General features: G+C 49.9%; 1 protein-coding gene across 1 annotated transcript in view; it reads right to left on the bottom strand.

Moving 5' to 3' along the window:
* The window catches only part of ANK1 (ankyrin 1), a 208,456-nt gene extending 195,109 nt beyond the window's left edge, over positions 1–13,347 (bottom strand). The window contains exon 1 of the mRNA XM_008143869.3: positions 13,225–13,347. Coding sequence (XP_008142091.2) covers positions 13,225–13,347 — 123 coding nt within the window. The remainder of the gene's footprint in view (positions 1–13,224) is intronic.
* Between the last annotated feature and the right edge of the window lie 11,192 nt (positions 13,348–24,539).

Below are 24,539 nucleotides of genomic sequence, written 5' to 3'. Positions count from 1 at the left end.
CTTTTGCTGACATCCCTGGGCCCTCCAGTCTGGTACCCATTAGATCTGGACCCCAGGACGGCCTCCTCCACCCAGATTCCCCTTCCAGCACACCTTAGGCCAGGGGAAGCTAGCTGGCCTCTGGAACCATTTTGCCCTGTGGCCTTGTAAATTCGCATAATCAACAGAATTACGGGTACCCCGGAGGAGGCTTAGAATCCCCTTACTTGAGAGGTAGGAAAACTGAGGCTCGGAGAAGTGTCCAAAGCTACACAAGAAAGTGAAAAGATCTGGAACTCAAGCCCAGCTCTCTCGATCCAGGGTCTGTTCTTTTCATCCACAACCACACGCAGTCAATGCTCACAGACTTGAGGGGAGGAAGGAGAGGCCCCTACAATCCAGATCACACTCAGGCTCCGGTAACTGAGAAATACAAGACAATGCATTAGTGTCATCTCCTGCCTGGGTCCGCAGTCCTGTGCGGTCTCAGGGCTTCGTTGAGAGCGTCGTTAGCTCTAAAAGGCCTGGGAAATGCCCTGGACCCACGCAGGAACACCAGCTTACCAACCTCCCTTCAGGGTGGGCCCCCCTCCTGTAGCATCTCTGACCCAGACTCAAGAGAGCTTCTTGGAGGAGGTGACGCTGGGCTGCAAAGGATGAGCAGGGATTGGACTGAGCTCCAGAGAGAAGGGAACAGCAGGAGAAGGTGCAGGAGCCGCAGAGCAACACAGACCCTGGGAGCGGGGAGAAGGGCCCAGGGGTAGGCAGATCCTGATGACCTCGGAAGCCATGGGAAAGAGTTTGACATGAATCTGAAAGCAGTGGGAAGTAACTGAAAGGTCTTATGAAGGGAAGTGACCACTACCAAAGTGCATCTGAAAATCCATGACTCTTGCTGCAAGAGAAAGACTGGGTTGGGGAGCAAGACCAGAGGAGGTGACCACAGGACTGAAGCCTGGCGAGAACAGTGGCAATGCAAGCAGGTGATGCACGCAGGGTGGGGAACGGTGAGTTCGTGGGAGAGATGGTCACCGTGCTTCCTGAAGAATCTAATGATGGGATAGCTTTTCCCTGGGTACAGAATCATAAGGAACATTTTCCCCGTCTGCCTCTTTTCCGTCCTGTCATGTGTGGGACAATATTGAAAGCATGTGGGTTAAAGCGTTAAGATTCAACCACACAGCGTGTCGCCCAGATGTCCTTCAAATAAATGCAGATCTGGTCAAGAATGAGGTCAAAAGGCTATGCCACATACAACAAGCAAGAAGACAATGTTAAAAGAAAGACGAGCCTAAAGCAGAGAGTGGAGCGTGCCTGCTGGAGAACTCTGCCCTCACATGGCTCCCTGCGCATCGCTCAATGACGGCAGATGGGCATGGGCCCTTCCACCACGTGCTGTCCTAACGCAGAGAAGACTCTCGGACTGAATCCATCGCACGCCTGGCCCCTCCCGAGGCATCCCCTGGCAGGGCGGGGCATCACCTAAGATCAGCCGGGTGGCGTGCTCATTTCAGAGTGGCGGACGCCAAAGCAGCTCCTTCAAACGGCATCAAAGTGAACTTGCCAATTGCCGCGCCAACGGAGAATCTAACATCGCCATAAATTCAATACAACTCGACAGACATCTCGGACTTTGAAGCTTTTCTGACTTGGGCTGTTTCCGATTCTTCACTTTAATTGGAATTTCCCATCAGGCTCACGTTTCTCCACCGTCTCTCCTAATTCATTTAAGAAATGGGCAGCAATACTAGATGAGTACGCTCAACCTTGAGATGTAACCTTGATGGAAAGGAACTCACTATGTTTAAATTATACACCAAGTGAGAATTTAGCTAAGTGGGCCCAGGCTTTCACCTTTTAAATCTGATTTAACTTTCAAAAGGAAAGCTCTGGTGGTCATATATTTTTAAATATTTTTTATCCATTCAGTGCTCTGGGTGCAGATGTGTGTTTCTGTCACCCCCATCACCTCCGCATCCACAGCATATGAATTCCCATGTCTTGATTTTATTGGTTGCTCCAGGGTAGGAGATGGGCGTGAGTGCGAACTGAGGCCTTGGACCAGGCATTTATTGAGTGCTTTCTACATCCCAGGTGCTTTACATATGTTAATTCACATCATCCTTCCAATAACCCTGCATGGTTGTGTGGTAGATATTCTCCCCACTTTACAAAAGGCAAAACGAAGGCTTAGGGAGAGTAACTGAACAATTAGTCCAAAGTCACCCAGCTGTAACATCTGAGCCAGGACACCAACCCAGAACCATCTGACTCCACTAATTCCAAAGCCCACATCTCTTCATGGCTGCTCGACATCACAATCAAAGATGACCTCACGACACACAAAAGTCCTCTTAATTTTCTGGTCACCTTGCCCACAAGCACGCCAGCATAATACGGGGAAAGGCGGCCAAACCTCACCTGGGATTTAGGAGGCAATGTTTAAACTGAAGTGCAGGGTTTGAAGTGAAAGATTCAGCAGATGGGGATCTCTAAGGGCAGAGGAAGCACGCGTACCCTAAGCACTGGAACAAGTTCAGAACACAGCCGAGCGCAGCACGTAGGAAAGAATGAGAGGCGATGGGAAAGGCAGCTGTGGGCTCCACAGGGGCGCCTGGGAAGTGACGAGCCTGGACTTTATTCTAAGGGCAGTTAGGAAACCACTGGAGGATTTAAAGGAAGGACTGTCGAGATCTGATTTGCATTTTTGGAAGATCACTCTGGCGGCAGAGTGGAGGATGAGGCCCAGCGCACACACATTTTCAGGTTGGTTTACAATGGACAGCTCCACGTGCCAAGGCCTGACTGCCCAGGCATTCGGGACCACACTCCAGCTCCACTTGGAGCCAGTACCTACTTGGCTCTAGTCCACGTCACTTTGGAATCCTTTATTGGGGGAGTGACATTATCAATAAATTCCAGCTTTCATCTCCAGAAGACCCACAGGCAGGGAGGACCCAGCTATGCCCTTTGACAGCAGGGCATCCCTATCTTGTCTTTTAATTACATTACGTTACATTTTTAAATTACATTATCTCTAAGTGCATTCCTAGTGTGTGTTTTTTTATTAGAAGCATATTCTTAAAAACATATTTTTTTATGGATCATTATTGAGTAATTGCATAGCATTTCACCATAAGGGTGATGAAGTCAAAGTCATTTGTTTAGGAGGTAGGGTCGCCCTGCCTCCTAACAGCCATCTCCTGCCCCCAGGGCTTGCCCTCCCTGCCAGCATGAGCATCCACCAGTCAGATTTCTTCCCTCCCACAGGACCCTGGAAGCTTTGTCACGTGCATGTGCCCTATTTAAAGCCATCACTAGCCCAGCACGCATAGCTCAGTGGTTGAGCATCGACCTATGAACCAGGAGGTCATGGTTTGATTCCTGGTCAGGGACACATGCCTGGGTTGCAGGCTCAATCCCTAGAAGGGGCATACAGGAGGCAACCAATTAATGATTCTCTCTCATCATTGATGTTTCTATCTCTCTCCCTCTCCCTTCCTCTCTGAAATCAATAAAAATATATTTTTTAAAATAAAATAAATGCCCTAGCCAGTTTTGCTCAGTGGGTTGAGCATCGGCCTGCAGACTGAAGAGTCCTGGGTTCGATTCTGGTCAAGGGCACATGCCCGAGTTGCAGGCTCGATCCCCAGTGGGGGGCATGCAGGAGGCAGCCAATCAAAGATTCTCTCTCATCATTGATGTTTCTATCTCTCCCTCTCCCTTCCTCTCTGAAATTAATAAAAATATTTTTTTTAAATAAAATAAAGCCATCACTCAAAAGATCTGCACTCCAGAAGAGTTCGGGCTTGAATTGACTGCCTCTCCTGTTCAGCTGACAGGTTTCCCGATATTTACAAACATGGCTATTAGCTCTCCCCCTCTATCAAGTCAGAGCCCCAGGAAGCTACCTAACTATATATTCCTCAAAAAAGGAATTATTATTTTCTTCCTCACCTATTCCCCCTCCTCTTTCCACCAACTAACTACCCAATACCAAGTCAGAAATGAGATCCTGTAGACACTTAATTATACACACACACACACACACACACACACACACACATGTCAAAATGAAACCTACAGCTTCATGCTGGACTACTTACTTGCACCCACTTTATTACCCAGAAAGACCAACTTTCTCAACCACCCAAACAGCTCCAGTTTGTTACATGCTCTCCATCCCCACCAGCTACCCCAGATCAAACCAGCCGATCGCTCAGCTGGGTTATCACCCCTCAGCATCCAGACGCCCAGCTCACCACCGCATCACCCCCACCCAGCCCATTTCTTCATGGAAGGCAAGTAACCTTCTGCCTGGAGCCCCTCAGGGCTGCCTCTGCCCTTTGGACCCAGCCTGGGCCCCTGTCTCTGATCCTTCTGCAGCCTCGTCCTGCCCTCCCTCGCTCTGCTCTCTTTGCTCCAGCTCTTGGGCCCACAGTTTCTGGACCACCTCCTCTTCCAGACCTCATTTGCTCACCCTCCACACAAGCTCTTGCCTCAGCTAAATGGCCTGCCCCTCATCCACCCGGCTGACCACTAGCAGTCTATGAAGACCCAGCCTCCATCCTAAAGACCTCTCCAGCCCATCCCCTCCCAGGCCCAGTCCAGGGGCTCTGGCCAAGTTGACTTCCCCCATGGGACTGGCCACAGCACTAAAGTCAACTGCCTAATTCCTTTGGGGAATTGGATGCAGAATAAATAACAAGTGAATGCAAATCCTCTACTTTCTCACCTCTTTCCTTCATCTCCGGGTTTGTTTCTCCCTTACGTGTTCCCATCAACGTGTTCCTGTCAGTCAGCTAGCACAGAGGCTCTCCAGGAGCTCCCAGCAGGCTCTGCGGTGGGAGGTGAGGCAGGTCGGCTTGTAAGAAGCCCTCTCCCCCCAGGTGGTTCTGACACTAGCAAAGCTGAGGGCCCATTGGGACAGACCCTGCAGGGTCTCTTTTCTTGCAGGTCTCACTTGGTATTTGAGGCTGTCCCTTCAGTTTCAGAATTGGATCTAGGAGTTCTGGCTCTGGCCAGTCCATAATTAAGCGCCTCCTTCCCTTTTCCCTGAATGCTTCCTTTCATCCGCCCGCTCCTCTCCCAATTCTATTTTAATGGTATTCTGTGCCTTCTAATCCCCTGAGCCAGTTTTCTCCCTGACTGCACTGCTCTTCATGGGCACTATGAACCCACTTAACTTCACGGGCAGGAAATGAGACTCAGGGATCCAGGGGCTGAACGTGAGAACTTCGGGCAAGAGCTGGGCTGTGCTCATCTTCTACTCCCACCTGCCCCTGACACACCCAACCCCAAGGCCGGCTCCTGGCAAGCAGGTCACATAAAGCCGGGGACCTCAGAAGCCCAGGGGTTCCTCTCCATACCAAGCAAAAATCCCAGGATCTACTCAGTATCTATGTGTGTAATGTCAGAACAGTATTAAACAATTATATGGAGGACATGCTGACGATATGATAGGTAGAGAAATCTCCAAAACAGAAATTAAGGGGAAAGAGCTGTTTTGTGAGGCAGGGGAGCCAGACACAGAGCAGGTGACCACAAGGACTCAGTTTTCAGTGACTCATTCATCTGGCCTCTTGTCTTTACCCATGTGCCTGGACAAGGTCCTGCCCATCACATGGGCTAATCCTGAGACCACAGAAGAGCCTGTAGACACCCCTGTTCCCACTGGAATCCAGACGCCAGCGCTCTGTCCTGAGTCCACATCACCTCCTCCTCTGGCAGCTTTCCCACGAACCTGCAAGTCCTTCACACGAAGGCAAGGGAAAGAGCATCAGTGCAGACTCCCCTGGCGTGCCTAGCACAGCCTTGACTCTCCTGAGGGTCCAACAAATGCCTGAGAAGGCGGCCTAGTGCAGAGGTCGGTGAATAAGCTTTGAAGTCAGGTGGGTCTGGGTTTGAGCCCAGCTCTGACCTCATCGTAACCATCCGATGGTGCTTTGAGGGATCCAACGAGGTAATGGCTCTAGGGCATGCGGGCTCTCAGTAAATACAGACCCCACCTTTGGTCAACAAAGAAGGTTGCTTTGCAGCCATCATTGTCAACCACACTCTGAAATGGATTGAAATGTATTAACTGAAGCTACTAGTATATTAGCACCTTAGCAAACACTCAGAGAAATATTCTCTGAGGGGAAGCATCCAGTCACATTTTTTAAAGTTGTTTAAAAAATAATAATAACTGGATGGCCAGTACATCTTCTCTGCTTTAGCTCTGGGTATCCCTAACACAAGTTCTCCTTTCTTGCAAGATGCATCACGCTTGCACTCCTAAGATGCACAGATTCTCCCTGGAGGAGTCTGACTGCCCATAGCACCATGTGTTCCATTATCTGTGATAGTCCACACCCCTGATTTGTCGGTCACGGCCCTCACAGCAATGGTATTCTCAGAAAATTTAGGAACCACTATTTTTTTTTTTTTGAGAGAGAGAGAGAGAGAGATCAATTTGTCATTCCACTTATTTATGCATCATTGTTTGCTTCTTGTATGTGCCCTGACCAGAGATCAAACCCACAACCTTAGCATATCAGGAGGACACTCTAACCAACTGAGCTACCCACCCAGGGCTAGGAACCACGTTTTTGTTCCCCTTTTGATATACAGGTACAATTGCCAGGCAGAACTTTAATAAAGCCCATCTCAAAGTTATAGGCTGGACCCATGTAGATAACTAAGTCTACGATTGTAAATCTTGTCAAAAGAGAAAATTCATTCCATTCCTGAAAATAAAATGAAGGTATGATTGAAAGTACCCTTTTCTCATTTACCAGTACCGCAATAATGTGCTGGCATTCCCAGACGAATACTGAGATTTCATGCTCAGAGAAATTCAGAGCTTGTTCACTACACGTAGCTGATAAATGCAAGAGCTGGAACTAGAACCATCTGACTCCTGGCCTAATGCTCTGTAAGACACAGACTTTTAAGTTGTTTTTCTTTTTTTAATATTTTGCATTGATTTTTAGAGAGAGAGGAAGGGAGAGGCAAAGAGAGAGAGAAACAGCGATGGGAGAATGAAATATCGATCTGTTGCCTCCTGCACTCCCCCTACTGAGGATTAAGCCCTGACCAGGAATTGAACCGGGAACCTTTTGGTGCACAGGATGACGCCCAACCAACTGAGCTGAACTGTTTGTTTTTTTCAAGAACCAAAAATGGAGATATGGAGCCAAGCAAAGCTTATCAGCCTTTTTACAAAAACTTTATGATGATGACAGACTTTGCTTTGGTCAGAATAATTCAGGGGGGAGGAGGAGGGAAGAACCAAGTCTTCCAAAATCAAATAGAAAGACCAAGAAAAAAGTCTGAACCTATTAAATGTAGCTTCTAAGTTAATTCAAGCCATAAATATTCACTGATGGTTATGTACAAAGACTTAGACTTGGCCCTCACGAAGCTTACAATTTAGTAGAAGGGAGGAAACAAGAATGAGTGTGATACATACACACACACACACTGGAAAAAATGACAGGTCGACAAATAGCAGAGTGTAGAATAAGGCTGACTGGGGTGGAAGTGAGGAGGGACATTCAGGAAGGTTTCTTAAAGAAGAGAGGGATGGGCTTTGGCATTGATGGAGGAAGAAATGGATAACAGATCAGCCTTACAAAGGCATGATTAAGGCAAAGCATGGGAATATGTGAAAAGTGCCTGGCACACAGTATCCATTCCCCAATGTTTGCTCATTTTTATTGGAAGATGGGGGAAGGAGGCCTCAGACTGAGTTAAAAAAAAAAAAAAAAGGCATTGCTATATTGAGAGGAGACAGGCAGAACTGGTGAGCAAGCAGTTTGCTAGTTTGCTGGGGTGAGCAAGAGAAGAGAGAGGTCCCAGAGGCTAGCTTGAGGTCCCCTTGACAGAGAGGTCACTTGCTTCAGGCTCTGAATTTCAGCTACTGCCCCACTTTAAACAGTGGCTTTGGGAAGCAAATGATGTGCAAACCATATAGATCTGGACATAATTAAGGGCATAACATCTCTGCCCTAAAAAACCTGCTCTCCTGGTCTGGTGGATGGTTGCTGGGGGGGGGGGGGGTGACAGGAGCACCCAGGAACAACATCCTCCCCCCACCACTGCCTCTGCAGCAGGGAGGGGGGCACTGGGTTGGAAGATGGACATACAGCAGGCTTGGAATATTCCCACATCTTCAGCCACTGCAAGCACCTCCCAGAGCTCAAGAAGGGCAGGGCCACTTCCACTTTTTGAGGTTCCCAAGGTACTAAAATAAGAAGAGACGTCAAAGCAGGGTTACCAAAGTTATATTTTTAAAGCTTGCAACTAATAAATTAACACATTTAGTAATGAACATGCAATGCAACAGAATTATACTATTCAAAAGCCAAATGAATATCAATTCACATTGCAACATATACTAGTGATGTCATTTAGCAACGGAACCTGGGTTTAAAGATGTGTGATGAACACCATTCTCTCTTTTTTAAATACCGTATTTTCCGGCGTATAAGACGACTGGGCGTATAGAAGATTTTCCTGGGTTAAAAAGTCGTCTTATATGCCGGAAAATATGGTATGTATTTATTGATTTCAGAGAGAGGAAGGGAGAGGGAGAGAGAAAGAGAAAGAGAAACATCGATAAGAGAAACAGCGGATAGGTTGCCCCCTGCATGCCCCATACTGGGGACCGAGCCCACAACCTCGGCATGTGCCCTGACCAGGAACTGAACCTGTGACCTCTTGGTGCATGGGTTGATGCTCAAGCACTGAGCCCCACCAGACCAAACATTGTCTTTTGGTCTTGTCAGTATTTTCTTGGGTTAAATGTATAAACTCATTTGGAGATAACAACCAAAGTGTAAATTTGAGGACCTTTACAAATGGGCAACATGGGCCCAGATGACCCTCCATCACCATCCTGGTGATAAGTGATAAGGCTGGCCAACCACTTCAGTCTCATGCAGGTACCCCCTTTCTCCTCTGTGGTTCCAATCACTGGATCAACCAAAGACACCTCTGCAGTCCAGGAGCAGGGCCTGGTCCAGCTGTGCGAGGGAGGCTGCGGGCCCTTCTGGGAGCGCTGCACACACTGGAGGGGCTGCCAGCACGGCGTGCACAGCAAAGTGGTGACGGTCACTTCCCACTCTGGGGCTTGCTTTTTCCTTTCTGTGCGTCCTCGGCTTGGCTGCCCGAGGCCCTGTGCAAACACTGCTGTTGTTCCAAATGGCTAAAACCACTTGACATTTAGTGCAGCAGAGACCCTGCAAGGAACTAACTACATGCTCAGTGGTAGAATTCACTGCACCAAAAAATTAGATGGTTCCACTGCCTGCCTACAAATTTCTATTGCATTGCAAATGATTAGAAAAGAAGGCAATATCGGGCTTTCTTCAGATCCCACCCCTCCCCCAAAATGCAGCCAATCAAAGAGTGTATTGTTCACCTGAACACATGCCTATGACCAAGACAACATCCAGCATACAAATATAGATGCACTCACTCAACCACTCATTGCACACAGGTTCATTTACTGCATGCCTGCTGTTTGGCAGGTATTGAGCTAGGTGTTGAGTACACTGCTACGAACAGGATATGATCTTTTCCTTCACCGACATCCGAAGATGACATACATGGAGAGAGCGAGGGACTGAGAGCTTGGTAAACACTATCGCAGGGTACTTAACTGGACCTGCAGGTAGTTAACCTTAATATAGCTGAGCCCTGGCCGGTGTGGCTCAGTTGATTGAGCATTGTCCTGTGCACCAAAAGGTTGCTGGTTCCATTCCAAGTCAGGGCCCATACCCAGATTGTGGGTTCGATCCCTGGTGGGGGCACATGCAGGCAACCAATCAACGTTTCTCACATCGATGTTTCTCTCTCTCTCTCGCTTCCTCTCTCTCTAAAACATCAATAAAAACATTTCTAAAATAGAATAAAGCAGAGCTTACTGCCAGCTCCCTTCCTTCCCTCTCTACTCCTTCATCTCTTCATCCTCTCCTCCTTTCTTTAATTCTGCTCCTCTTCCTCCCATCCACTTTCCGCCATGACCTCCCTGTCCTCCTCTCCTAACCTCAAGCTCTGGGTAAACATAAAAAGCACACGCTTTCTTATGCCCGAGGCTTCCTCAGCCCTAGAAAGCTGTCGTTCTTAATGCAAATGCATGCTTTTCTCATGCTTTGCAATTTATTTATTTCCATCCAAACCTTCAGAAGCAGGGGGACTTATCAGTACATGTCATAAATACTGGATTTTATTCTTTTTTTTTCTTAAAGCTGCAGCTCCCCCAGCAAGCATCAGACGAGGACGGTGCCACACAAACAGAAAACTGAATGAAGCCCCAGAAGAATGCGGGCGTTTCAGAGCGCCGGGGTTTTAGCTCAGTTCCCTGTGTCAAGGTGGTTTCTATCTGTGTCAGTCAGTGCGTCACAACATCAGCCTCCATCCCCCGTGGCACAGCACCCCATAGCAAGCGCCTTCCCACACAATTTCATCAACTGTAAAACTGCAACCACCATTGATGTTATAACCGTGATTATGTCTACAAATGGGGAGGGATGCGGCTCTGCTCAGCCAGTCCCCGTGAAGCAGGTTCCCCACGGGACAAACCCCTTTCCTTTTAGTAAATTCAGAATGCTCATTGCTTAGCGATACATTCATATGATTTACCAATTCACTGGAATAACATGTTTATTTGCATGGGTGAAGTTCTTTCTTCATGCTGATGTCAGGATGGTTCCATAGCATCCCCATAGTCTGTGACCAACCATAAAGTCCTCAGCTACTTGATTTTAACATACTTTGCCTTGAAAAACAACTTCGTTTGTGAAAAATGGGTCTTAGACTTCACCTTCTATGAACCTTCAATTTAGCGCCCCCCCCCACCTCATCCCAGCCATCTGCTTACCCAGCCCCTCTATGCGCTTCCTCCACCTGCTCTGAACATCCTTCTCTGCATTTCTCTGCCTCCCTCACCTTTCCCTCTGGGCCTTCCTCCTTCTTGTGATTTTGTATTTTGCTATAAATTTTAACTCTATTCTGTGGAATATTCTCTCAAGGCCATGGCAATGGCTAAAAGAACTCAAAATCATCATAAAAATACACATGTACCATATTCCTTTTGACCCAAAGAATCAGCTTTAAGAGTTTATGACATCGCTAAGAATTAACTTTCCTTATTATTGTTGTATCAATCATAGCACCCAGAATATTGCATAAAATAAATGAAAATCTGTATGGAAGAGCTCTGAATGCTTACTGACGCAGTATGCTGTGACCAGCTAGTAAAACAACATAACGCAGCCCGGGGCGAGGGGAGTATACCATCATCCAGCACTGAAAATGGAAACAAAGTTGAGTAAAGACGTAAAGATAAAGACCAGAGGAGGAAAAAGAACACTGAGACTGCACGTTCGTATGCGTGTATTACATGCAGTCATGATTCGGAGTTACATTAAAGGGTTTTTCGTAGAACGAAAAGAAATCAAAGGAGAGAGTGAGGGAGAGTTCTCTTTGGACTACTGCTCAAAAAATTATGTATTTATGGTATCAGGAGCATCAAGGAAGAAGCTGGAGAGCGAGAAGTGGGATAAAAACACTGAGTGAGCAGTTTGGAGAGAGGGTTGGCACAGCTCCTAACGCAATAGGCAGGAATGGAAATCGAGAGCACGCTTCCTAGCAAGAAGTTTACATTCATGCCAAGACAGTGGGTGATCGCCATCAGCTATCCCCAGACTCCCCCCTGCCTGACTCACAGGATGGGCTCCGGTATTTCCGACCCCAGCAGCAGGCCTGGGGGGCGGGGGGGATCTCTCCGTGGCACCAACCCAAACTCTGATTCACCATCGGTTTGGGGAAGGCCTCTTTTTTGGCCCGCTAAAGGGGTGGTACTTTTGTGAAACTACTGTTTACACACAAGATGGCAATCCCTGAGGGAGGAGGGGCTGCCTTTTGAAGGGGTACCGGAAAGCCCAGGCGTATCGGTTACTTGGGTTACAATCAGAGCACATCTCTGCCCTGGGCGCCTCCTCTTTAGGAAAAGGCTGGGTGCTGGTCCGGCTGACCAACTGGCCAGTGGAGTGGGACCCACAGGCAGCCTGTTCCCCACAATCCGCTGTCGACCACAAGGTCTCACTTTTTTTTTTCTCAGGGTGAGACAAGTTCAGGAAAAAAAAAAGTATTTCCTTCTTCACCAAGACCAATGCCTCTGCCCTGGAACCCCGAGGGGCCCTTCTCCCCAGCAGGGAGGCTCGCAGGCCACGCTCCACCTCGACTTCTTCGGGTTAAAATGGCTCTCCTGAAGCTGGAGCTCAGCCTCCTGGGGTGGGGGGCGGCCTTCAGCACCTCTGGTCTGGAGCCCTCTGCCCAGTGAACTGCCCCTTCCCTTCAAATCCCAACGGTTCTTCTCACCAAGGGGGTTTCTAAAGGTGCTCTGAGTCAGGGGTAGGAAGACCCCAGACCCAGAAGGAAAGTGCTGAACACAGCAGCAGTTACCTAAGAGGTCCGGTCACGGTGGGACATAGCTTGTCTCCACGAAAAGGCAGACCTGTTCTCTGACCAGGCCGCGGGCCAGGCTGGACAGCACCCGTGTCTGCTTCCAAAGGAACTTCCCCTCCAGGCCATAGGTTGCTAATCTAAAGTGGCCGCACAGAAGGCGTTGCCAAATGCCCCGGGGTCATGCCTTTCTGCGCCGTCCCAGAGGGTTAGGAAGGCGCTTCCTGGGCTCCAGAAGGGACAGGGAAGGGCAGGAGCCCCACTTGTCCAGAGACCTGGGAACGATGCCCTCCACGCGAGAGAGTGGGTTATGGGGGGAGCGCCGGGCAGAGGAACCTCCGGAGCCCGGAGCCGCGTTTACCCAAACCAGCTTCCTTGGAAAGCCAGAGAGGCGATGAGCCCAAGGGAGCAAGCCCACCAAACCCGCCGGGGGCAGGGAGCCCAGAAAAGTTCCTCCCCGTAGAGCGCGGGGCTTCCGGCAGCTGTCCAGGGTGCTGAAAGGTCTCCGCGGGCTCCGGCGGGCCCCCGGCTTCTGCGCGCCTTCAGCCTCCGGGCCGCCCGCTCTGCCCTCCAGACTCCTGCCCTCTCCTCTTCCCCGCCGCACCTCAGCTTCTCTTCCTCTTCCCTCCTCTCCTCTCCGCTCCTCCGCCCGTGCCCTCCACTCTCGGGCGGCACCAACTCCGCCGGCGCCCGGCCCCGCGCCCCCACCTCGCTCGGGTCTGCCGAGCCCCTTCCCCAGCAGCCACCTCCAGGCGCCTCTGCCGCTGGACTGCCGCCTCCGCCCCCTCATACCTTCTTCTTTCGGTCGCGGGAGCGGTTCCTTCGCTTCCTGTTTTCCTCCCTCTCCTTCTGCTCCTGAAGGGCCTGCGCCTCGATGTCTTTGATTTTCTTCAGCTGTTTGGCCGCTTGAGCCATGGTGGGTCGCGGTGCCCAGGTCTCCGCCTCCCGGACCCCTCACGCTCGGCAATGCAGGTGGCGACAGCCTCGCGAGGAGGAAACAAGGAGTCTCTGCTCGGCGAGGGGGGAGCTTCTCTCCCTGCCGCGGGGAGGATGCGGCCGGGTCGGCGGGGAGGTGGCTGCGAGCCGCGCGGAGGGCTAGGCGCACCGCGGCTGCCGGCGGTCCCCGGATGGCGCCTCCCGCCGCGGCCCGAGCTCGCTTGCCAGCGCCCGGGACGGGCTCTGGGCTCGGCCCCGCCACCTCCCTTCCTCTGTCCCCCCCTCCCGCTCTCCTGCGGCGGCGGCGGCGGCGGCGGCGGCGGCGGCGGCGCGGGGAGGGGGGGCGGCGGGAGCGGGGAGGCGGCTGGTACTGCGGCGAGCGCCCGGCGGCGAGCGGGCCGGGGAGGGGACGGACTCCAGCAGTTAACGCAGGAGGGCGCGGCAGTCGCCCGCCACCCGGGGTCCCGGGCGGCCCGACGAGGCTCGGCGCCCGCGCTGGTGCATTGCGAGCGCCCGGCTGCAGGCGGGAGGCCGGCCGGGCTCCCACCACTGCAGTGCCGCCGCCGCCGCCGCCAGACGCACGGGCTCCACGCCGTCGGGCCGCGGGGAACAAAGCCGGCCGCTCCACCCGGAGCCCTGGGGAGCCGCCGAGGACCCTGCCGCGGGCGGCCTCGCGTGCCTGGGGGCGAGGGGAGGATGCGGTGGGCCCCGCGCCGAGGACACCCCGCGGTCCGGCGCGCCTGGAGGCGGCGGCGGAAGCCACAGCAACGCGGGGCGCGGAGGCTGGACCCGCGTGGCTTGGTGGCGGGGGTGGGGGGGTGAGGGGGGGCGGGCCTGGGGCGCCCCCGGGCGGCGGCCGCTGTGGGGCAGCGACCAGCCAGCCTCGAGCCTCCGCCTCCTTCCCGCCAAGGGCGCTCGCCGAGGGACGCGCGCGGGGTGCCCGGGCTCCCCGGGGAAGGGCCCGGTCCTTGTCGTTCGCTTAGAGCTTGATTTGCCCCTTTCAGACCATGTGGGCCTTTCATTTGCATATTTACCAATTATAGATAGAAAACGTGTCCAAGATGAAGTGAGCAGTTTCCTTTGATTCTCGCTGACGGTCGTGCAGCTAGGTTTCTGCACCGCGGCCCGCCCACCCCCATTCCCAACAGTCTCGCACACCCTCGCTCGGCAGCGCCGCCTGCAGGGTGTTCGGCTGTACAGAGCGCACACCTGTCTGTCTGGGTAGCAAACTGCGGGAAGGGGACGGGGTCTTAAGGTCATCTAGTCAACTCCTCGAGTAACAGACAGGAAAACGGAGGCCAGGGCTCGGGAACCACGGCCCCTTCAGTCTGGGGCCGCTCCCACCCACATCCGGTGGGTCGGACCTGTTCGTCCACGAAGGACTAAAGAGGGGTTTGTGGAAAACAGTATTTAAGAATTGGTGAAACCTAAGGAACAGTCGGCTTCCTTCGGCCTTCCTAAGCTAGGGGCTTGATGCATACATTAAACCAGCCACAGACTGGAGCCTAGAAACTGTCTCCACTCTACTGTGCGGAAATGACTCTCCAGGGGCTCTGAGCTGGGCACCCTCTCCCATACAGCACAAACTCCGGGACTGGATGCATCACCCACCTCCTCTCTCTCCTGCTTTCCTCTTACTGGAACGTACCCGCTGCCCCCATGCCCCTATCCTACACAATCCTCTCCACCTAGAAGCGTGCCAGTAATGAAGGTGCTGGTGGGAACTTCGCTTTGAACATTGTCCTTTCCCGGGGCTGGGTCTGTGCCGGCTGCTCTTCCCACTCTAGATCCACTGAAACACTGAGAACCACAAATGCCAACCCCTTTTCAATTTTCAAGTAGCCACAACTTAAAACGCTAAACTGTCAAATTAATTTTAAGAATATATTTTATTTAATTCAACATGTTCAAAATAAAAAAACTACTATAGTGAGATATCGCATATTCTTTTATACTAAGGCTTCAAAACCCAGTGTGTAGTCTATACTTACAGCACATCTAAATTCAGATGCTGCACATTTAGTGGCTTCCGAGCCACGTGTGGTTTGTGATTACGGTACTGGACGGCACAGTTCTAGCCTCTCTCCCAGGCCGCCTCACCATGCTGGCTGCCATCGGCCTGCACACTCACGAGGCACACATTTTTATCTCAGCACAGACCTCCCCTCTGAGCTCCAGGCCCAGGTGCCTGTGCTCCTCAGCCTCCTACCCTCATGCCTGCATCCTTTTGCCATCCACCAATCTGTCCCCGACACTGCAGTCACACTAGACTCTTCAAAACACAGATCTGTCTGATCAGTCCCTTCTCGGCTCACCATTCCTTCTCGCTCTGGGATGAAGATCAAACTCTTTTATGGCCCTGAATGTTCGGTTCTTCCTACCACCATGGGTCTGGCTCACCCTCTGCCTGCAGTACCTTGCATGGTTCCTGGCACACAGTAGGGGTTCAGTGAACATGTGTTGAAGAAATCAGCATGTCTGCTGTGTTCTGGCTTAAGGAATAACATTCTAGCTGACACTCATTCAGCACTGCCATTGCCCCAGGCATTAGCAGCATTTTACAGATGGGGAGAAGGGACGCAAGGGGGTGAAGTAACTTGCTTAAGGTCACACAGCTAGTCAGTCATGGAGCCAGAATTTGAACCCTAACACTCTGGCTCCAGAGTCTATACCTTTAACATCACACCGCTACTAATTTAGTCAATTTCCATATCTATGAACAAGGATACTGATAACCTCCCTTAAAGGACTGTCGGGAAGTCCAGGGGAGAGGGTGAATGTGGAATAATTCACCAACACAAAGTGTGATACCAAGATTCAGTTTCTTGGTGAGGCGTGGAGAGGTTGGACAAGTTGGCGTCTGAGACACCTTTCAGCTTCACAACCCTGATTTCTCGTCCTTCTAGAGATCAATCAAGTCTTGTAAATGCAAAGGGGAAACATTATCATTAATGAAGAGTAAGCGATGGGTACAGAGGTCCTGTACCCATCACACCTAATTAATGGTGGCAGCTCTGGCCCTGGATTTCCCAAAACTCGAGAGGGGGCAAGAAGAAAGTCCTGCCCATGTCCAGGGTTCACTCGTAAGTTCTTTAGGATCCTATTACATGTTAGGAAGCCTGCAAGCTGAGAAAGAGAACATGGAATTGTGCTGTCTGAAGGCACTTGCTCCAACAAGCTGATCTGGACACAGGAGGGGGGCATGAGGGGATGGCAGCGGCTCCAACTGAGTTCCTCCGCAGATGACTAGCCAGCAGGAAACAGACACCAGCCATCTCAGCAGCTACCGGGGCTTCCTCCCTCCCCGGCAGAGGACAGGCAATGTTGGGCATCTAAGGGGTTCAGAAGATAATCCCTCTTGACGCTCTTCCTGTCAAGAGGTAATAATAATACCATTTACAGTATTGACAGTTTGCTATGCCCCAGGCACTGCTAATCGTTTAGGTAACATTTATTTCTCACAACAAAAGCTTGTTATCCTTGTTTTCACATGAGGAGAGTTTGTTTACCTGGCTTCCCTGAGGTCACACATCTAAGGGGATGGAGTCAGAATTCAGATCCAAGCTGCCTAACAGGCAGCCTGACCGAAAGGGGCCCTCCCGAAGTGCAGAAGTGACAGTAATTACTCGAGTTAAACACCTAAAATAATACCCGAGGCAGGCAACAGAAGGGCCAGCTAACTCCTCTGAAGTTGTAGAAGCAGAACTCACTGGGCGCTCTGCACAGCATCAAAGTTGAAGAGGCTGCCCGCCCCTCTGAAGGCGTCTGCCTGCTGCCACTGCCGCTGCCACTGCCACTCCACCAGGTGGAGGTGTTGGGACTGTGAGCCCTCCTCCGGCTCTCCTTGCCTTTTTCTTTTGTTCTTTTTTAAAAATATATATTTTTTATTGATTTCAGAGAGTAAGGGAGAGGGAGAGAGATAAAAACATCAGTGATTAGAGAGAATCACTGACTGGCTGCCTCCTGCAGACCCCCTTCTGGGGATCGAGCCCAAAATCCGGGCATGTGCCCTGCCTGGGAATCAAACCATGACCTCCTGGTTCATAGGTCGACACTCAACCACTGAGCCATGCCTGCAGGGCTCTCCTTGCCTTTTTCTTTTTTCTTTTCTTTTCTTTTCTTTTCTTTTCTTTTCTTTTCTTTTCTTTTCTTTTCTTTCCCTTCCCCTTCCCCTTCCCCTTCCTCCTTTCCTCCTCCTCCTCCTTCTCCTCCTCCTCCTCCTCCTTCTTCCTTCTTCTTCATCTTCTTCTTTTTCTGAGAGAGAGAGAGAGAGAGAGGAACATCCCAATTATTTATTCATTCATCGGTTGCTTCTTCCATGTGCCCTGATTGGAGATCAAACCCGAGACCCTGGCACCTGGGAACAACGCGCCAACCAACTGAGCTACCCAGCCAGGCTTGCCTTTTGTTCTTGCACCCCAGAGTCCTGTGTGCACCCATGGTGAGGACGGCTGCTCACTCACACACACAGGGAATGGCTATGAAATGGAAGTTGAACACGCCCACCCCCACCCCCACAAACACACAAGACATTCCCTAGAAACCCCTCCTCTTTCTTTCTCCCTTTGGGGTCATTATTACTCAAGTAAATTCTGTATTTCAGCGGGGTTCCTTTTATTTAGCTGTTAAATAAAGGAACGGGGATTCATTTTCATGTTTTCGCTTTCTTCCCTAAAATTTCCAGCTGGTTACCTCAACCCCATTCTGCTATCATGCCTTTATGCAACTAGACCTATTTGTGTTCTTAAAAGAAACGTTATCAATTATTAATAAAACTTCCCAAGATAAAAGCTGCCTGTGCACTAAATAATATAAATAGCTAAATATATTGAATGTACCAGACATTCTTCTGAGAAAATGTAACCCTAATAACAGCTCCGTGAGGGAGGTGCCATTATCATCATCATCATTTTACAGATGAGGAAACTAAGGCACAGAGAGGATGAACAGCTTGGTCAAGGTCGTTGGCTAGTAAGTCATGGGGCTTAGGATTTGAAACAAAAAGTCAGTGTTTAGAGCCTATGCTTTTACTAGAGCTAACATCCTACATTGAGGTTGGGCCGTCCCTGGGCCCTTGACCCCTTTTAGAAAAGAAGGACTGTCCACCAACACCTGAGCTCTCTGAGGCAGAGGCTGCCCCTGTCACCCGTGGGTCCCAACCCCCCAGCCTAGTGCCACACCCTGCAGGTATTCAGTTCAAGTTTGAGCTGGGAAAGGTCATTACAATGCATGACTATGGAGGGTGGAACAGGAAAGCAAATGGAAAATCGGAGACTCTCAGAATCCAAAGGAATTGCCTTTCTATTTCCCAGCCAATGGGAGAATTGGGTTCCTCTACTGACTCTCACGTTCCCAGGTCAAATCACATCCCAGACAGCCTGCCCCCTTGGAGTGCGCACACGGCAGCCTGTGCTCTGCCCTCTGGCGAGACGCATACATTATTCAAACCCGTCCTCTGTGTGATACACCTTCAAATATTTGAGGAGAGCTTTCACTTCTCCCCTGTATTTGTCCAAAATAATGTCAAACCTGAATATTGAGCTCAAGAATTCCTCATTTCCTGTTCAAGGTTTACAAATGAAGGCAACATATCATTTTAATCACTGCCTTTTCCAGGATGGAATTTGAAGAGGTAAAAGAGTGCATATGCCAAGGTGTTCAGCGAACACAGAAAAACAAGAAGATGCTTTACTTTTAGATTCTTAGAAAATGCTGGAATAAGATTCATTTATTCACTCCACCTGACCAGGACCCTTAGAGCCCCACGGTAACTCTGCCTGCTGCCCTCCTAGCTGTTCTTGGAGACCTCAAGCCCTGCCCCCTCCTCTCTCCTTTGTCATTCTCAACAGGTGCCATTGTCTTCCACTTCATAGAAGAAATGCAGGCCACCAGATCAAATGCCCTCAGCTTCCTCCTCATCCTCAACATTCTACACCACTCCCTTGCCAATGCTTCTCCTTTGGTTTACCCTCTAGATCTCATCCCCTCTCACCTCCTCAGAAAATGCTGCCATTATTTCTCCCTTCCTCCCAGATTATGGCATGCCTCCCCACCAGCTCCTTCCCCTCGGCCTGCAGACCCTCCACAGCCATGACTATGCCATGACACCACACCCCCCCCCCACTTCCCTCCACAGCCAAGCTGCCAGGAAGAGTGGTCCGTGCTTTCTCACCCGCCTCATTCCTCACCCTGAATTCTGTCCCCACACCACAAAACCCACAGCTTCATTTGCGTTTTGAATTTAACTCCCTGGTGCATTTTACCTGGTTGCTTATGGTTCTGGTTTCTGATACCCAACTCTCTCCTTGCCCTCCTGTCTCCTGAATGCTCTCTTTAGGGCTAATTAATAAAAACTTCTGCCCTGGCCCTTTTTCAGTTTATCACTTCTCCCTCCATGATCTTAGCCTTGGCTACAACTAGCACCCAAATACCAATGACACTGAATCTGTAACTCCAGCTTTGACCTCTCTCCTAAGACCGAGACGAGCAGTGAACCGAAGGCCTCCTAGGCAGCACCATCAGAAGTCACAGGCATCTCAATGCCCCCACTTAATGGCACTACCATTCACCCACTCACCAGAGCCAGAAACCTGGGGTCCATGAAGCTTCCCACTTCCTCTTCTTTATTACCGCCCCCCCCCCCCCCGCCCCACACCCGGTTCCACTGCCCACTAGGTTCCAGAGTCTTTCTTCAAAGCTAGTTCTCAAATGTGAATGTGCATTCAAATCACCTAGGGATCTTATTAAAAATGTAGCTCTGATTCAGTAGATACGGATGGATTGCAGCAATGACCTCTATGCCCCACCCCTCCCTATACACAATTTAAATATGTGCACCCTGAGGAACACCCTCAGATCAGAGAGGGAAGGTTTTCAGCACAGCAGCATGTTCCTTCTTGCCTCCTCCCTACCACTGACCCTCCCCAAGTTCAGCAATCTTTTATTTTTTTCAAACAACTTTTTAAAAATATATTTCTTATTGATTTTAGAGAGGAAGGAAGTTGGAGAGAGAGATAGAAGCATCAATGATGAGAGGGAATCATTGATCAACTGCCTCCTGCATGCCCCCTACTGGGAATCGAGCCCACAACCCGGGCATGTGCCTTTGACCAGAATCGAATCTGGGACCCTTCACTCTGCAGGCCGATGCTCTAGCCACTGAGCCAAACGAGTTAGGGCAATTCAGCACTCTTGTGGCCTTGATCACCGCAGACTAGGTCAGTGGTCGGCAAACCATGGCTCGAGAGCCACATGCGACTCTTTGGCCCCTTGAGTGTGGCTCTTCCACAAAAATACCACATACCCTAATTAAGTTAATAACAATGTACCTACCTATATAGTTAAAGTTTAAGAAATTTGGCTCTCAAAAGAAATTTCAATCGTTGTACTGTTGATATTTGGCTCTGTTGACTAATGAGTTTACCGACCTCTGGCCTAGGTTTAAACTTCATGTGTGCCGGGCCAGCTCAGCCAAGGGTTCAGCGAGCCTGAGGGAGGGCGGCGAAGGATTGAAGAAAAGACAGACAAGAGTATATAGCTGGGCCTCCATGGATCTCCTGTGCCTGGCTGAGGCCACAGAGAGAGATCCAGATGGCAAGCTGAGCCTTTATTTTATAGCCAGAGGTAAATAAGGTAGTGGTCACCATAGTTACACAAAGTTCTTGTGAGTTTCACTTGTTTTGGCAGCACTTGCTGCACCTCCCACAGCCCATTAGCTACCCAGATAGGATCTAGGGGGCGTCATAAGGTCAAGCTTAATTATGCTAAGAGGGCTGTGCCCCCTAAGCTGGGACTTGTTTGTGGCTTTGCCAACAGGTCAGTCCAAGGCTTAACCCTATAGCCGCTCCCTACATTCATGTAGATGGAATCATACAGTATGTATCCTTTTGTGCAGGATTTCTTTCACTCACCATTGTCTTTGCATATATCAGCGGGTTGTTCTTTTCTATTCCTGTGTACCATTCCGTGGTATGAATATACAACAATTTATTTATCCATTCTCCCATTGATGGGCACGGGTTGTTTCCAGTTTGAGGCCACTCTGAATAAAGCTGCTATGGACATAGCATGTATGTGCACTCCTATGGGTAGAGGTTTTTAACATGCCCAAAGCTGAGTTTTCGATGTTTCCCCACACCCTGCTCCTCCTACAGTCCTGCCCATCCCGGGTAATGTTAACTCCATTTCTCCAGTTGTTCAGGACAAAAACATGGACGTTTTCTTGACTCTGCTCTTACTAGCACAATCCTACTGACTCTGCCTTCAAAGTATATCCAGAATTCAACCACATCTTACCAAACTTTCTGCCCTACCCTTGTCCAAGGCACCATCATTTCCGTCCCAGCCTCATGGCCCATGTCTCTGTCTCAGGGCCTTTGCATGTGCTGTTCACCTCACCCCCGTTAACACCCACCAGCTTGGCTCATTCCCTCCCTTTCTTCTGATCTCTACTCAAAAGTTGTTTTCTTGTCTTGGCCGGTGTTTTTCAGTGGTTAGAGCATAGGCCTGCACACTGAAGGGTTGTGGGTTTGATTCCCGGTCAAGGGCATGTACCTGGGTTGTGGGTTCAATACCTGGCCCCGGTTGGAGCTCATGTGGGAGGCAACCAATTGATGTGATGTGTTTCTCTAACATCGGTGCTCCTCTCTCTCTCTTTATCATTCTGTCTCTCTCCCTCCCTTCCTCCCTCCCTCCTTCCCTTCCACTCTCTCTATAAAACAATGAAAAAAATATCCTCTGGCGAGGATTTCAAAAATTACTTATTTTAAAGTTCCTTTCTCAATGAGGTCTTTTAATGAGTTTGCTAGGGTTGTCATTGCAAAGCGCCACAGACTGAGTGGCTTAAGCAACAGGAATATCGTGTCTCACAATTCTGGAGGCTGGAAGTCCAAGATCAAGGTGTTGGCACAGGGGTTTCCTCGGAGGCCCCTCTCCTGGGCCTGTAGATAGCCTCCGTCTTCCGTGTCCTCGCACGACCTTCCCTCCGCCTGTGTCCTAATCTCCTCTTCTTGTCAAGTTACCAATCATGTGCACCCTGGAACCCACCCAAATTATCTCTTTTTAACTTAATTACCTCTTTAAAGCCCCCATCCCTGATTACAGTCACATTCTGAGGTACTAGGGGATAGGACTTTAATATATGAATTTGGGGGAAAGGGGGGAAGAGACACAGTTCAGCCCAGAACAGTCTCCCTTAACACTTTATCTAAAATGTCATCCCCCTCCACCCCACGTACTTCATTTGTATCTTTCCTGCTATCTTTAGTTCCTTAGCACTTATCTGTCACATTATGTGTTTTAATTATTGTATTTCTCATCTGTCCCCCTCACCAGAATATAAGCCCCGTGAGAGCAGGGATTTTGGTCTGTTTTGTTCACTGTATTATCCCCAGTGCATCTAACAGAGCCTGGGACAGAGCAGGCACTATACTGATACAATTAAAATATATAATTAATATATCTAACTAATTAATTAAAGCCACAACTGTTTTTGCGAGGCCTCCAGAGCATCCTGGTGCTCGTATTTCTTTCTTTGATTATTTTTATTAAAGGTTTTTTAATGAGCTTTGAAAATGGACTCGTCATTTAAAACCTGTGCCATCGTCATTAATGGCAGGCTTCTGCTCATTCATTAACAGACTGTTTTCTCCCTGGTACCTCTTTCTTCCCTCAATCCAACTGCAAAAAGCCTTTTCGTTTCTTAACCTCTTTTTTGGCACCAGAAGGCATGTAATTTTTTTTCCCCTCCTGCCCTTCTGTTTGGTATTTAAAAACACACCCTGAGGAGGCTAAATGCAGCTTCCCCCGATCCCACCCCCCTGGTGAATTTTCTGTAATTGTGGGTTTTGCTTTAAGAAGATTCAATATATAAAAAGTTTAAAATGCCAAACACATTAATAAAGGAACGGGGCAAAAGGGAAGGGTGATGGCTTTACTAAAATACCCTTTTTTAAAATATTATTTTCTTTTTAAGGATTCAGTGTACATTACCTTTATAGTGGTTTTCCTCCAGTGCTTTTATTTATTTAAGAGTTATTCTTATTGATTTTTAGAGAGAGAGGAAGAGGGAGAAAGAGAAAGATTGATATGAGAGCGAAACATCCATTAGCTGCTTTCCCGCACCCTGCCACCGGGGATCCAGCCCACAACCCGGGCATGTGTCCTGACCGGGAATTGAACCCACTTGGTGCAAGGGACAAAGCCTAAACAACTGAACCACATCAGCCAGGGTCCTCCAGTGCTTTTAAAATGTGGATAGATTTGCCCTGACTGGTTTGGCTCAGTAGATAGAGTGTCAGCCTGCAGACTGAAGGGTCCCAGGTTTGATTCCAGTCAGGGGCATGTACCTTGGTTGCGGGCATATCCCCAGTAGGGGGTGTGCAGGAGGCAGCTGATCCTTGTTTCTCTCTCATCGATGTTTCTAACTATCTTTCTCTCTTCCACTCTATAAAAAAATCAATAAAATAAGAGTTTTTAAATGTGGATAGACTTCCACATTTTCATTCATACAATACTATTTAGAGCACCTGTATTGCATCAAGTTAGATAGAGCTGTTCTAGCAATGCTTTGGTAAAAGGCCTTTTATTGATCTTTCATTCCCCGTCCCCTCCCCTCCCCCCCCCCGCCCCCCCCCCCCCCCGCCCCGGCCCCTAGAATTTCTAAATGCTGCTCTGGGTTCCAGTTTTGGAATCAAGGGCTTTCGTGAGAGCAAGGCAGCAGGGTGATTTGAGGAAAAGTGATTTGAGGAAAAGTCAGGGGAGGAAGGCCTGTCCACACACACCTCTGCTCCCAGCACCCAGGGGTCCCTCACGGCTTCTGTTATTTCCTCTGTGACCGAGAAGCAAGCATATCGCAGAAAACGCCTTAAAAGATTTCAGATAGTCGCCCTCGTTCCTCAGGATTTCAAAGTGGTGAAGGAGGGTTGCCACCAGCACCCCAGGCTGGCTGATGGAATCACGGGATGTCAGAGCTGAAGGCAGGTTCCAGATCCTCTGAGCTCCGTTTTGCAAAGGGGGTAACTGAGGTGCAGGGAGCGGGCGTGACTTCCCTGAGGCCACCCTGGGCGGCCTGGTGGAGCCAAGAGAGGCCAGGCTTGCCTAGAAATCATGGGATGGTGGCTCCAGGGATGTGGAGCTGGAGGGAGGAGCCAGAGCTCTGTAGGGCAGGCCAG

The sequence above is a fragment of the Eptesicus fuscus genome, chromosome 8, assembly GCF_027574615.1.
Source record: "Eptesicus fuscus isolate TK198812 chromosome 8, DD_ASM_mEF_20220401, whole genome shotgun sequence".
In the NCBI taxonomy this organism is placed as follows: Eukaryota; Metazoa; Chordata; class Mammalia; order Chiroptera; family Vespertilionidae; genus Eptesicus; species Eptesicus fuscus.
This window is presented reverse-complemented; position numbering and strand designations above follow the sequence as displayed.